At 42.6% G+C, this 14,687-nt stretch overlaps 1 protein-coding gene across 1 annotated transcript in view; it reads left to right on the top strand.

The window, feature by feature from the left end:
- Window positions 1–14,687, top strand: part of cenpf (centromere protein F) — a 162,133-nt gene that overhangs the window by 134,304 nt on the left and 13,142 nt on the right. Inside the window, exons 33-35 of the mRNA XM_084337734.1 lie at window positions 301–430; window positions 3,697–4,392; window positions 11,193–11,296. Coding sequence (XP_084193860.1) covers window positions 301–430; window positions 3,697–4,392; window positions 11,193–11,296 — 930 coding nt within the window. The remainder of the gene's footprint in view (window positions 1–300; window positions 431–3,696; window positions 4,393–11,192; window positions 11,297–14,687) is intronic.

The raw sequence follows: 14,687 nt of genomic DNA, 5'->3' as shown, positions 1-14,687 counted from the left end.
AATCTTTAAAATGCCATTTCCCACATACAATCATTTAGAAGGACCTATTTAAATTGAATGCTTACCAGAAATGTGCTTGTATTTCTTCTGGATATAAATAAACAAATGAAAAAGTATGAATTTACTAACTAAGTCAAGTCGGCTACGACCAAACCGATTAATTTACAGCCCTACAAAGAATTTTAATCTCTCGCTCTCTCTCTCTCTCTCTCTCTTTCTTTATAATCCTTCAAAAAGCATGGTGTTAAAAGGTATCCTTTTTGTACTTTTTTCTGCTTCTCTCTCTCTCTCTCGCCCCAGGTGTCTGAGATGGCGTCCCGTGTCAGTCGTCTTTCTAAGGAGAGAGACTCAGCGCTCAGTAAGATGAACCTGTGGATGAAGTCTTGTAAACAGTTGGCGGAAGAGAAGGAGAGACAGCTACATGGCTCAGGTACACACACACACTGTGGTGCCTGGAGTATCTGGTCTCAAAGTGGGGTTCCAGGGGGTCCCCAGCTAAATGGGGAATAGTTTCATTGCACCAATATTTTCTTCGCTAGAAGTTATTACAGTGTATAAGAGTGACTATTCTATACTCTCCTTATACGGTATAGATATTTGTGGAATTCTGGATTAACAGCAAATATATTATCAGATGTGGGTCCCTGGGACGTAATCTTATGAAATGGTTGTCCTTGGGACAATTATGTATACATTTGGAGGTCCTTCACATGAAAAGGTTTGAGAACCACTGGCCTAGACTCAGAGTATGGAAAGTTTTAGAATTGATCGGTATTGATCGGTAGAAAAATCAGCTAAATCAATGCTGTTCCTCGTACTCGCTCTGGCTAGTTAGCCACAAGCCAATGCAAAGTCAATGTGGTCAAGCTCCGGTCTACAAACTGACTGAAGCTCACTGAAATGTACTTGGTGTGCAGTTCAGATTATGTTTCTGTGAGCTTCAAACAAACACAAACACATACTATAATACTATAATAGTGTGGAGTTGCTATTCCAACATATTTAATACCACTAGGGGTGGGAATCACCAGTTTAATCACGATACGATACGATATCGATTCTTTGGACAACGATACGATATTATCCGATATCACAGTCTGCCACGATACGATACGATTCGATTCAGGTGCCTGCGATCGATATGAGACGATATTATGTGCCCATTTAATACAATCAGTAACATTTAAATCAACAAAAAAAAAGGCAATGGAAATATCATGACATTTTTATTTTTGAGCTCTTCCAGACATTTAAATGAAAAACAATCTATTGTTTTTAATACAAATAGACCTCCTGTTCACTGTTTTTGGTTCATTTATTTTTTTCCTCGATATTAATATACTATTCACTGTCACAGAGCTGTATTTTGGCTGGAAAAGCATATTGGGAGTCCCAAGGTGCAGTACCGGCCAGATCCTGTTAGTGGGGCTATCCCCGAGAATGCACCCTCCCAGTCCCCACTTCTCTCTCCCTATGGCTCTGGGTTAGCTTGTTAGCTCACGCTAAAGTAACGTTATCTTCGATCTTTAACGCGACGTGGGCATAATGGAGTGACGAGGATTGCAAAGCAGGTTAGATGCATTGGACCCGTTGTGGAATAAAACAGCAGGGACATGTTTTGGGTCACAGAATAGGCACACTAGTCTTGCTCTAGTGACGCTCTAGACGCTACTGCTGTTGATGTTAAACGGAGTTTGAGTTTCACAACACTGGGCGCGGGGCGATGACGTCGCCGGATTTTCAAAATAAGAGTATCGCAATATGAATCGATCTTTTTACGTGGCATCGATCCTATTTGATTATTGATAATAGATCGATATATCGATCTGGATCGATGCATCGTCCCACCCCTAAATACCACCAGGGTGAGACACACACCACACATCTCCAGTTTAGATACCCTAAAGAAACACTATGGTATGTAACGCAACATGATTTCACGTGATGGAATTGTACAGTGTAGATGTAGATCATTTGAAAACATTATGTTTTGCCCGATGAGTACAGAAACATGTTGCGGGGGAGTTCTTGTGTGGAATTGAGTGATAGAAATTACAAAGCCATGGCCAGGCCTGTTTGGTCCTGTTATGAAAGAAAGGTGTAGCTAATCAAATCACCAACCACAACCTTTTAAGCAGACTAATGCAGCAAGCTACATTGATTAGGGTTGCCACAGTGATGTGGAATTTACCATGACTAATAAACTCATCACAACATGAGTATACCATGACAATACCGGACATTTTACAAAATTAAGCTCAATATCTGTAGATCACTTTCTTTAATCTTTACCATTATGCAGGTTCATTGGTCCACTGTCTGTCCTTCTACATCTGTTTTTAATTGATTTTCAATGATTAGTATCCATTTGTTGGACAGACAGAGTTGATGTCTAATTAAAAAAGTAAACCAACGTCCAGTAGTACCTTCCGTCACTTCTGTGTTCATTGACGGATGGATGTAGCTGCAGCCTTATTTAGCGCATTGTGCAAACATGCCTCCTCCAGTCGAGCTTTCACTGCTGCAGGGTTTCATCTGAATCCACTTCTATTTGTTCATTGCTGTAGCTGCAGCCTTATTTAGCACATTGCTTCTTTCTCTCCTTCACGTGAAGTTAAAACTAAGTGAAAGTGAGACCTAAAAATAGGTGCTGTTCACACATTCATTTTATAATGTTGTCTGATTTACACGCGTGATAACATGTTTACACCCTTGGTTGTGCGCTACTGAAACGGTAAAGGATTTATTTTTTATTTTTTTATTATTCTTTCTTCACTTTTTCTCCTCCTGTTTTTCTGTTTTTCTCCCATCCCAATTTAGTCGTTATGCCAATTCCCCCCTCCCCTTCCTGGTCATTGCTCGCATGTGCCCCCCACTGGTCGGTCTAGGGAGCCCTGAAGTCTATCAATCAGATGCTTCCTCCGCGACATAGGGGACAGCCAGCAGCAAATTTTCACCTGCCAGTGCGGACTCTCATTGGTGAGGTGTAACGTGTGGGAGGTCACACTACCCTCACCATCTCCCTCCCTCGCTGTGCAGGCGCCCCGACCGACCTGTAGGAGTCGCTGTTTACAACGACCAGAATACCACCCCACCGGCTTCCCTCCCGCTGACTGCCAATTGAGACAGTATGACAGCCGGCCAAGCCGGAGGCAACGCTGACAGCCGGATTCGATACCAGTGTCTCTCGCGTTGGTGACGAGCGCTTAGTCTGCTGCGCCACCTAGCCGCCCTTACAGTAAAGGATTTTTGAAGTACTTGGAAATAACAGAAGGGAGCTGCCGTGTTGGAGCTGCTCCAAATAATATGTCGTGTGTGTGCTGCCCACAGTCGGTGACGGAGCCACTCCATCACAGTATTTTACAAATTAACGTTTCTTATTTGAATGTGGATTCTGGTTGGATGCCAAACTTAATTTTGTTGTATTGTGCTGTATAATGACAATACTGTACTGTACTTGTGCTGCATAATGACAATACATTTGAATCTTATCTAATCACCGCTATGTGAAAATTTACTAAAATAATCCAAATATATTATATAAAAAACATTTAAAAAAAGACATACACCGGTTGGGGTTGGTGGGCAAGTAATGTACTCAGTGGATGCCTGAACACAGAGTAACACCAGTATCATCGACTACCACGGCAAGCCTACTAACCATACAGAGTTTTTTAATGTGTCTTGTTGCAACAGTTGGAGGGAGCAGCGAGAAGGCATCCTCTGACCTGGAGCAGCTGAAGACTGAGGCAGAGCGGAGAACTAAGGAGATGGAGGAGCTGAAGACCGCCCTGGGGGAGAAGAGCAGAGAGGTGGAAGACCTGAGGGCTACCTTAGAGGAGAGCAGGAAGGAGCTGCATGAAGTGAACGAGGCATGTGAGGAGAGGAGCAGGGAGGCAGATGAGAGCCTGGATAAATACTGCAGCCTGATGGTCCGCGTCCACAAGCTGGAAGAGACCAACGACACCCTGACGACACGCCTGGAGTACATCAACACTAGCCAACAGGCTACCGCTGCTAACAGCGATAGCAATGCCAGAGAGGCTAATGTTGTTAGCGATGCTAGCCGCCGGTTTAGCAATGCTAACAAACGAGCTCATAGCCGCCGGTCAAGCAGGAAGTCTGCTTCTAGGCAACAGGAAGTTGTCATCGATGACGACTATGAGAATACTGCACCGTTAGCGCCCGGGGATCACCCTCAGGGGTTGTTTCTAGGGAAACGAGGTATTGGCAGCGACAGCTCTGCTAACACACCGGTTAAAGCCCAGGAGGCCCTGCAGAACGTGGCTAAGAGGATCAGAGCCAACGCTGCCATGGCAAACACACACAAACCAGGAAGTGAACAGGAAGATGAGTTCAGGCCGGAGGGACTTCCTGAGCTAGTGCAGAGAGGTATGTGGGGGTGAAAATTACATGAATAGTAGTTGACATAAGAAATATTAGTCAAACTTAATTTTACCTAGAAATAGGCCTGTCGCGATAAACAATAAATCTATTTATCGCGCGATAATGAAAATGAATGCGATGATTTTGACGGGCGCGATTAATTGCTATTTGCGTGTTTGTTTTAATGAGGCGGGAACCAGAATCTCTTGTCAGTCATTCTAGTCTCCGTGTGGGGAGGCGGGGCCACTGGCGTTACTACAGAGGTTGGCTGTGATGTGCCCGCATGCAGGCACGAGAGCAAAGCTTGCGTCACATCACAGCGTGGCAATATTCACGACATCCCTCATGTATTATTGCTTTTATACAGCAGGTTGTACCGTCAGGAAAAATATAGGATGAATACAGACAATTCTAGGGTCTTTTATATCAATTTCAGTGAACTTGGCCCTACCCCATTCGAAATGTGTTCCGCGGCCCATGCTACAGAGTACAGCACGAGAGCTCCTGTGAGCACCATGCGTATCCGCGAGCCACAGTAAACAAACGCAAGCCACAGTCAGGGTGACCAGGTGTCCCGCGGTAACCACAAAAAAATAAAAAGTTCAAATGCATTTATTTCTGTAGTAGTCTATTCTGTATAGCCTATAGCGGGCATTAAAGTGTTCCGTCTCCAGACGGATTTCCGTCAATTTGATTGGGAGATCCGTCAATTTGATTCGCAGTCTGACGGAATTGGCATCCTTGGTATAATATGATTTGTAGATGCATACAGATTGAAACAAAATGAAGCCAATCAGAGGCGCCAAATATCATGAAAAAGGGAATTTTTTTCTATCGTGGTGCGGCCGCACCAAGCAGTCATTGTCACTCAGCGACTCGAGGGACAGGATTACACTGCTCGCTCCGCGGTTGCAGCTGGAGGCTATTGGGCGAGTGACATTTGCGTGGTCTATCCGCCACATGGCAGGGTAACAAAATAGTAATGTAAAATAATAAAAAACTGCGGTGTGTTTTGGTTTTACGACAGTCGCCTTTTTTGCAGCCTCGCGCATCAACTCTCCTTGTTTACCGACGTCACAGCCACCACCTGCTTAGTAGCTGCTTGCATTGTAACACTGCTATACCGATTAGCTAGCGTTAGCTTAATAGCGTCGGTTAAATGGAAGGAGTAAGCCGGCCACTAAAAAGAAAAACCACAGCTGTTTTCTCAGACGAAAAGGATGAGCGGCACCACCCAACAAAAGAAAGTTTCGAGAGGAATGGAAGTTTGAAGATAGTGGTGTTTCAAGAGACTGGCTAGGCTACTGGGGGCTGTAGTGGTGAGTTAACTTGTTCCGTGTGCCGCAACTATGTCAAAAAGAAAAACAGAAACAACACATTTGTCATTGTCGTGTTAACAGTTACTTCACAGTACAAAAATACGTGAGTCCCCTGTTGTGGTTGTGAGTGTCCTTTATTAGCTTAACTCCGTCGCAACATCACACAGGTGTATCTGTGTAGACAGTCTCCTCCCCACCGTATGCATCTTTTTTCTACCACCCCCTCCTCCTAATGTACAGTCTCCTCCCCATCATAATGTATATAATCTCTGTCAGGATCTATGGGTAACATTACTGTATATTTGCATATCATATATGTCACAAATGTAACATTACTATATACCTGTAGTATGTCATGTATGTCCCTATGCCATAAATGTCATGATGTCAATGTTGTGTAATGTCATAAATGATAAATGTCACTATGAATTGAAAATGGGGGACCCTGATGATGTAAACAAGACAAACGTCTTTCTCTGGGCCCTGTTCCCCGTACCTGGTTCAACTAAGTCGATCAAAAGTCCCATTATCCAGATTCAATTAACCCGATGTTTGAATCCGCGCTTTCCCTGTTCCTCGAACCCTGATTTAGTCTCGTTAATTCGAACCAGACTTGATACTCAGGATAATTGCGCGCGGCCGCATCAGCTGAAAAGACAGCAGGTGTCGATCGCAGAAATCCTGATTTTCTAACGGCATTGATTGATTGATTGATTTAAAACTTTATTAACAGATTGCAGAATGGGTACAATACAGTACGGCTCAATAGCCTCACCGACCAGTTAAATGCATAATCTATAGGCAAATTTTTTAATCCCTCATTACCCCAATCAATCAGATTATATTTCTTTAAATGTGCTGCTGGCAGTAGGCTTAATGGAATGAATAATCAAATGAGATCTTGCTAGCGAAAATAATTAGTTCAACTCTTTCAGAATAAGGATACAAACAAGCCCAAATAGTATATCTAATTGATACAAATTATATTATGAGGATATCTGTACTGTATGTGCTTAGGTATTATGTACTATATAAATACATGGTTCCCAAAGAGAGGCTTGGAGGGAGGCTTGCAGTTACACTATTAATCAGGTTTTAATCTGTTTCGGACATAATCCATACATGCATTGAATTGATTACCCTTTGGTTTATAGTACTAGTGACACCTCATGTTCATCAGATAACAGTGCTTGAAAAGATAAATGCATTTTCTCAAATTCATTCATCAAAAACGTCAAAGGCTCATTCAATCTATCAAGTCACGCCACGTCATCAAATCCATCAAACAGCGCATCTCCTCATATTTTAAACCCAGTTACAATATCACAATAACGTGTGACACTGTCACAGTGACAGTGATACAATTAAACACTCCACAGATTCAGATTCCTCATAATTCATATCCACAATCCGCACAATATGCTTGAATGAAACACAATCCGGGCGCTCTGTTAAGCAAATACACAGCAAAGAATATTAAACTAATCAGAGCCAAACGCCCGATTCATTAATTAAAAATATCCCCGCGGGATTCACATTTGCAATGATCCGTTTAGTCCGTTATTAAAATAACTGTGTTGCGAGCGCCGTATCCGTATAACTATGACGTGCATTATATAGGACAAAGTATATTTAGTATCAGCATTTTAGGTCTATTATTTTACATTTCAAAAGCCCCCTCTAGGAAAACGAAGCACAAAAACATAATTCAGAATGGTATAATGGGATCTAGACTGTGATAATTATTTCAGGAAGCAAGCTGGCATTTCTTTGCGAGGGTGTGGCCATGGTTCATCCAGCTAACTGAACTAAACCCTGCTCCGGAGCAGGTTCAAACTTTTCGATCTGTTGCCATAGCGACTTAGAAAATCCGACGGAAAGGTCTGGCTTAAGTCAAGCTATGCTGAAAATTATCCGGCTACCTCAGTTAGCCAGGTACGGCATCCCCTTAACAATTGTGTGTATTGAGCCGTACTGTATTGTACCCATTGATTGAACATTTTATTAACATATTGCAGAATGGGTACAAATTATACACACACAATTGTTAAGGGGATGCAGACCAGAGAAATACTTTCGTCTAGTTTACATCAGGGTCCCCCATTTTCAATTCATCAAACATATATGACACACATGACATACAGATAGACAATACTGCTACAATACATCTATACATTTATGACATACCAGATTTACAAATACAGTATTGTTTGTGATACAAAAATAGTCCTAAAAAAGAGAGTATATACATTTGATGAAGAAACTGTACATTGGAGGAGGTTGGGTTGGGGGGGGGGGGGGGGGGGGGCGTAACTGTACATTGGATTATCGACGAAACCTTACTTGGTCCCAAGAAGAGGGTCTTGTGTATTAAATAAAGTTTTCATTAATTCATTCACTCTGGATCTGGTAAATCCAGTAGCAATACACACAATTGTTAAGGGGATGCAGACCAGAGAAAGATGTTTGTCTTGTTTACATCATCAGGGTCCCCCATTTTCAATTCATAGTGACATTTATGACATACACAACATACATGACATCATGAGGGAAATACATGACTTACAGGTATATAGTACTGTTACATTTGTCACATATACGATATGCAAATATACAGTACTGTTACCCAGAGATCCTAACAGTAAATATATACATATGATGAGGAGGAGACTGTACATTAGGAGGGGGTGGGTGGGTGGTAAAAAATATATACAAACGGTGGGGAGGAGACTGTCTGTTGTTGTGGCATAATTGCTAAACGTGTTTAGTCCCTTGTTTGTATGATAACAAGTCGTTTAGTTCATGGTTCAAATTAATGGGAAAAGGGTGCTAGCTCGCCATCAATCAGAAGCTAGCCACAAGACTTGCATGCATGCTCTCCAGCACACAGCCTCCCTGCCTGGCACAACAACCACAACAGTAGGGTCTATAGTCACAGTCAGGACAGTAGGCTCTACAAGTAGGCTCCCTTAAAACGCTAACACTATTAACACTTTGATCGCCATGGTTAAATTCATAATTTACCATCCCTCGCCATCTCTATTTGTCTATGGAGAAGTTCCCCTTCTTTGCAGGGCTATAACTTTTTAAATTGTATTGCTAAATTGACATTATTATGGCCCATTCAATGTCTTATATCTATTGTTCAGGGTGTAGCAACGTTATACTTTTTCATTCACATATTCATACTAAAATACGGTCTAAAGTATAAGTATGTTTTTATCGTTTTCTGCACCTTTCTCCAGAACTTGATTTATACCCCCAAATGCATTATATTGATGATGAAATACAGTTTGATAGCGATCGGTGCCAGATAAAAAATTTCAACTGGAGGTGGTTCTAGAAGTTACTACTTATCATCTGATGTTGACCGGATGGGCGGGGGGTCGTTTATAATTCCGTGGGCAACGTTAGATGATTCATCTAGTGTGGGTGATATGATCATCAGAGCAGTTTATATCGAACACGGTAATAATAAACGCTGAAACTTACCCTTATCGTTGGGCGATCAGCTTGGAGTAGACAGTTTTCTATTATGGGATGTTGATTTAGATCAGTGGTTCCCAAACTGTGGTGCGCGCACCCCTTGTGGTGCGCGAGCGCCCTCTAGGTGGTGCGTGACATGACATTTTTTTTATTTAAATTTTTTTTACAATAAAATGTCATACAAATCTTAGTCAAACCTTTAGTATTATGGATATTAAACATGCTGGCAGAGTATTGTCGTGAACATTTTAATTAAATAAAGAAATTCCCTATCCATAGTCGCTGTGGGAAGAGATAAAATAAAAAATTAAATCTGTGCACGGAGACCAGCAACAATTTTTTCTAACAGAAACCCATTGGGGGGTTCGCGAGCTAGGTCGGGAGGTGACAGGGGGTGCACGGCCAAAAAAGTTTGGGAACCGTAGATGAACCATTTCCAGGTTGTATAATACTATATACGTCCAAATAACGTTGTTTATTGAGTTAGGGCGAGCGATTGATTATCCAGTGTGTCGAGATGGAGTCCTGCTAACGGTCGCGAGTGCCCGGACGAAATATGGGTGAGCACTTCCTGTTTGGCGCGTCTCTTCCTGTTGGGCGATCTGCCGATCGGCCACCAGATGGCGCTCTTGAACCGTTAGAGAGTTGAGTGGAGCTCAGCAGTATATCTCAGGTCCCCGGAGGAGAAATATGATTTCGATCACAGATTTTTGAAATATTGATATCAAAGACATGTTACGGCGTCTTCGGCAGAATGAGCATGGCGGGCAATGACGAGTTACGGCGTGTCCGGCGATTAAAGTGTTAAAAAAAATACAGTGGAGGTTAAAATAAGAATATGACTTGGCCTGAAAAAAAGTTCAGTCAGGAGATTTTTTTTTTGCTTTAATCCCTGCTATAGCATCTAGTCTAAATGTCTATCTTTAGAGGACGACTTTGCAGCAGAAATATTGTTTGGGATTCGGCAAGTACGCATTCGTTATTGAAAGTGAAACACAGACAAATAGGCTATACTGAACACTGTTTATTGACACTTGCAAGAACAAATGTGAAACTTGAAACTAAATGTGCATATAACAACAGAAACAGGCCATTACACATTTATAAAGGCTTTGCACTGCAAAGTTATTAAATACAAATAAATCCTAAAGTGCACATTCGTTGCGGCAATTTATTGAATAAAGGCCACTCGTTTAAAAAACAAGAAAACAATAATGTAATAATACAAGGTCTAACAAATTAAATTAAAAGCCATTTTCGCATTTATTCTCTCAATTTTAGCCGCTCTCAATTTATTCTAAAAATGTTAGCCCATATACGTAAAATACGCACGCAGCCACTTAGTTATTCTGAGACTATAATTAATCTGTATCTGGATAACCAAGGCACGGATTTTGTCGTGGAAGGTAGCGTTTTGTCGGGAAAATGTATATCTATACTGGTGTATTTTTCGTCCACGAAAAATGGATATGGAATGGAAAAATAATATCGCTTATTGCAATAATTTCTGGGACAGTTCATTGCCCAGCTAAATTTGTTATCGTGACAGGCCTACCTAGAAATAGATTTGCCAGAACAAAGCATTTAAAGGGATAGTTCTGATGTTTGGATCCCTATCCCTATTTCCTACTTGCCAACAATGATATTGATCGGTAGAGTTCTTTCTTAGCTGTTCCTCGTACTCGCTCTGGCTAGTTAGCCACAAGCCAATGCAAAGTCAATGTGGTCAAGCTCCTGTCTACAAACTGACTGAAGCTCACTGAAATGTACTTGGTGTGCTCAGTGAGCTTCATTCAGCTTGTACCCCATTGACTTAGCATTAGTTTGTGGCTAACTAACCAGAGCTTGTATGAGGAACAGCATAGATTGTGCTGAGAAAAGACTTGACTGATCGACAAAATAAAAACTATTAATTCAAGTTTCACAGCTCATCAGTTTAATAAAAAAAATTGCATGTTACATATTTAATATTTATTTCACCTCTCTCTCTGTCTCCTGCAGGTTTTGCTGATATTCCTCTGGGTGAGGCCAGTCCGTTCATTATCAGGAGGACCACAGTGAAACAGACTGCTACTACTGAGCCACACAGACACACTGACAGCAAGGTGAGCTTTATACACACATACAAAGGTTTGAGCCCTGGATTAGTTGTGAAAAATTCATAATAATCAAATGTATTATTATGACTAATATACTATTATTATTAGTGTGGGTGACCTGGCGAAGCCAGGTTGCCACCCACACTGTTGTTCTTGTTACTCTTTTTTATTATTCTTTATTCCACCGATTTTGCCAACACCACTCGTGCCAGAGCGTTCGCGCCCCATACACGTGAAAGGTATCAAAACGAGCGGCTTGCCTATGGCAACAGCGGTCTTCGAACTCGTAAAGTTTCACCGCACCGTCTGGCTACGAATCGACTTTAAACGGTAAAACTTCGGAAATGCATTGCAATTTAGAGTGCGAGATCCACCGATTTTGCAAACACCGCTCGTGCCAGAGCGTTCGCGCCCCATACACGTGAAAGGTATCAAAACGAGCGGCTTGCCTATGGCAACAGCGGTCTCCGAACTCGTAAAGTTTCACCGCACCGTCTGGCTACGAATCGACTTTAAACTGTAAAATTTCGGAAATGCATTGCAATTTAGAGTGCGAGATCCACCGATTTTGCAAACACCGCTCGTGCCAGAGCGTTCGCGCCCCATACACGTGAAAGGTATCAAAACGAGCGGCTTGCCTATGGCAACAGCGGTCTTCGAACTCGTAAAGTTTCACCGCACCGTCTGGCTACGAATCGACTTTAAACGGTAAAACTTCGGAAATGCATTGCAATTTAGAGTGCGAGATCCACCGATTTTGCAAACACCGCTCGTGCCAGAGCGTTCGCGCCCCATACACGTGAAAGGTATCAAAACGAGCGGCTTGCCTATGGCAACAGCGGTCTCCGAACTCGTAAAGTTTCACCGCACCGTCTGTCTACGAATCGACTTTAAACTGTAAAATTTCGGAAATGCATTGCAATTTAGAGTGCGATATCCACCGATTTTGCAAACACCGCTCGTGCCAGAGCGTTCGCGCCCCATACACGTGAAAGGTATCAAAACAAGCGGCTTGCCTATGGCAACAGCGGTCACCGAACTCGTAAAGTTTCACCGCACCGTCTGGCTACGAATCGACTCTAAACGGTAAAATTTCGGTCCCATTGGAAATGCATTGCAATTTAGAGTGTAGCAGCTGAAATAATCTTATTTCCCCTACCTTGGGTGAATTGCGAGTGTGATCTCAATTTTGGACGTAGAAATAAAACAAACGCATCAAAACGATGACACGGCTGTCAGTCCGCTCACAAAAGAAAAATAAATGGAATTGGACATTTCTATCTCAACTGACGACCATTTGTTTGAAGGTTCTCCTCTCCATTGACCGCCATGCAAATCCACCCTAGGAATCTATTTTTTCTCAATCTTTTTTACCCTTCTGTTCTGATCGCCGAAGGAGTGCCACAATATCGCACGAATGCCACAATATCGCACACAACCCTTTGCCTGTGTTGCAGTACTGAATTGCTGGACAGCGCCCTCTGTCTTGTGGGTTGTGTCATTGTACTCAGTAGGGATATCCTCTTTCATTTTTCATTGGTCCATGTTGACCACCTTTCATTGGTCCATGTTGACCACTCCCCCGATCCTTAGACCACGCCCCCTTAGGCCACACCCCCTCAGTGTATCTCTTGAACCGTTTGTCGTAGAGACTTGCGGATTGTGCCATTGTACTCGGTAGGGATATCCTCTTTCATTGGTCGATGTTGACCACTCCCCCGATCATTAGACCACGCCCCCTTATGCCACACCCCCTTTCATTGGTCGATGTTGACCACTCCCCCGATCCTTAGACCACGCCCCCTTAGGCCACACCCCCTCAGTGTATCTCTTGAACCGTTTGTCGTAGAGACTTGCGGATTGTGCCATTGTACTCGGTAGGGATATCCTCTTTCATTGGTCGATGTTGACCACTCCCCCGATCATTAGACCACGCCCCCTTAGGCCACACCCCCTTTCAAAAACTCTGAAAAATCCGAAAACTCGGAAAAATCTAAAATCCGAAAAATTCGAAAAAGTTCAAAAACTCGGAAAAATCCCAAAACTCGGAAAAATCGAAAGTTCAAAAACTCGGAAAAATCCCAAAACTCGGAAACATCAAAAATCCGAAAAAGTTCAAAAACTCTGAAAAGTCCGAAAACCCAAAAACTCGGAAAACTCGGAAACATCAAAAATCCGAAAAAGTTCAAAAAGTCGGAAAATTCCCAAAACTCGGAAAAATCAAAAAAAAATTAAAACTCGGAAAAGTCCGATCTTCAAATTGTCTATGTTGACCACTCCCCCGATCCTTAGGCCGCGCCCCCTTTTTGTATCCTTTGAAGCGTTTGTCATAGAGACTCGCGAGAGACCCTCTCCCGTTGGCCGGCGGTGCACAGGCGTCACCCACACTTTCACAATTTCCCCCGCGCGGAATTGTTATTATTATTATTATTAGTGTGGGTGACCTGGCGAAGCCAGTTTGCCACCCACACTATAGTTCTTGTTCATCTAATTTATTATTATTCTTTATTCCACCGATTTTGCCAGTATCACGTCTTCTTGTGTTATCCTCTCTCCATCCATTCCTCTGCGTTGTGTACTTTTAATGGTCCTGACGTCTCATATACTGGCTGATACAATCCTTATCTCTCCCCGTTAGTGCGATCCGCAAACCATAATAATCCTCCACCTTCGTAAGAATTCGACACTTTGACACAGCGTAATACCTTTCTTGGAAGAGCGTTGTTTATTCAATAAACAGAACCTCATAATCAGATGTTATCAAATTGTATCGTCCTTGCTATCGTCCTTCTGCTATTCAGTCCAATGGTGGTCAGGCCTGGTCGTTAGCCAAGACCATCCTCGTGGTAGCCGAAGCTAATAATGATGTGGCATCCCCCCCCCCCCCTCTGTGATGAGAGGAGAGAGTCTCTAGTCAGATTGTAGTCTGCCCTTAGCCGCTCTTGGTCTGGCTTACACCCGGAAACACTGTTAGATTTATAGGACCTTCGCCATAGCAACGACGGCCCGCCCCTCTTCTGGTTGTCATGCGCTGTCATGACAACTGCTAATAACCTTTCACACATTTCAAGACGTTTCATTACTGTCAAAACCTCCATCGCGCTCTGCCTCTGTCTCCTGTGCTGCTCCGAAACTTTGTGTCCTGGATCGGAATTCAAAACACTCTGCTAACGCGGCCTGTGCCTGTGAAACCGCTGGTTCACCACCGTCTATCATCCCATGATAACGGTATTACCCTCTTAAAGCTTGTCTCTATATATCAGTTTATAAACCAAATATACATTGAAAAAAAACACTGTTTTCTCTCTCAACGGAATCTTTATATGTGACCAGGTATGGACTTCAGGGTCATGTTGAGGGATCTTCATTTTTTTTTTTTTTTTTTTTTTACATATTA

Source organism: Notolepis coatsorum (genome assembly GCF_963971535.1).
Source record: "Notolepis coatsorum genome assembly, chromosome: 20".
Lineage (NCBI taxonomy): Eukaryota > Metazoa > Chordata > Actinopteri > Aulopiformes > Paralepididae > Notolepis > Notolepis coatsorum.
This window is presented reverse-complemented; position numbering and strand designations above follow the sequence as displayed.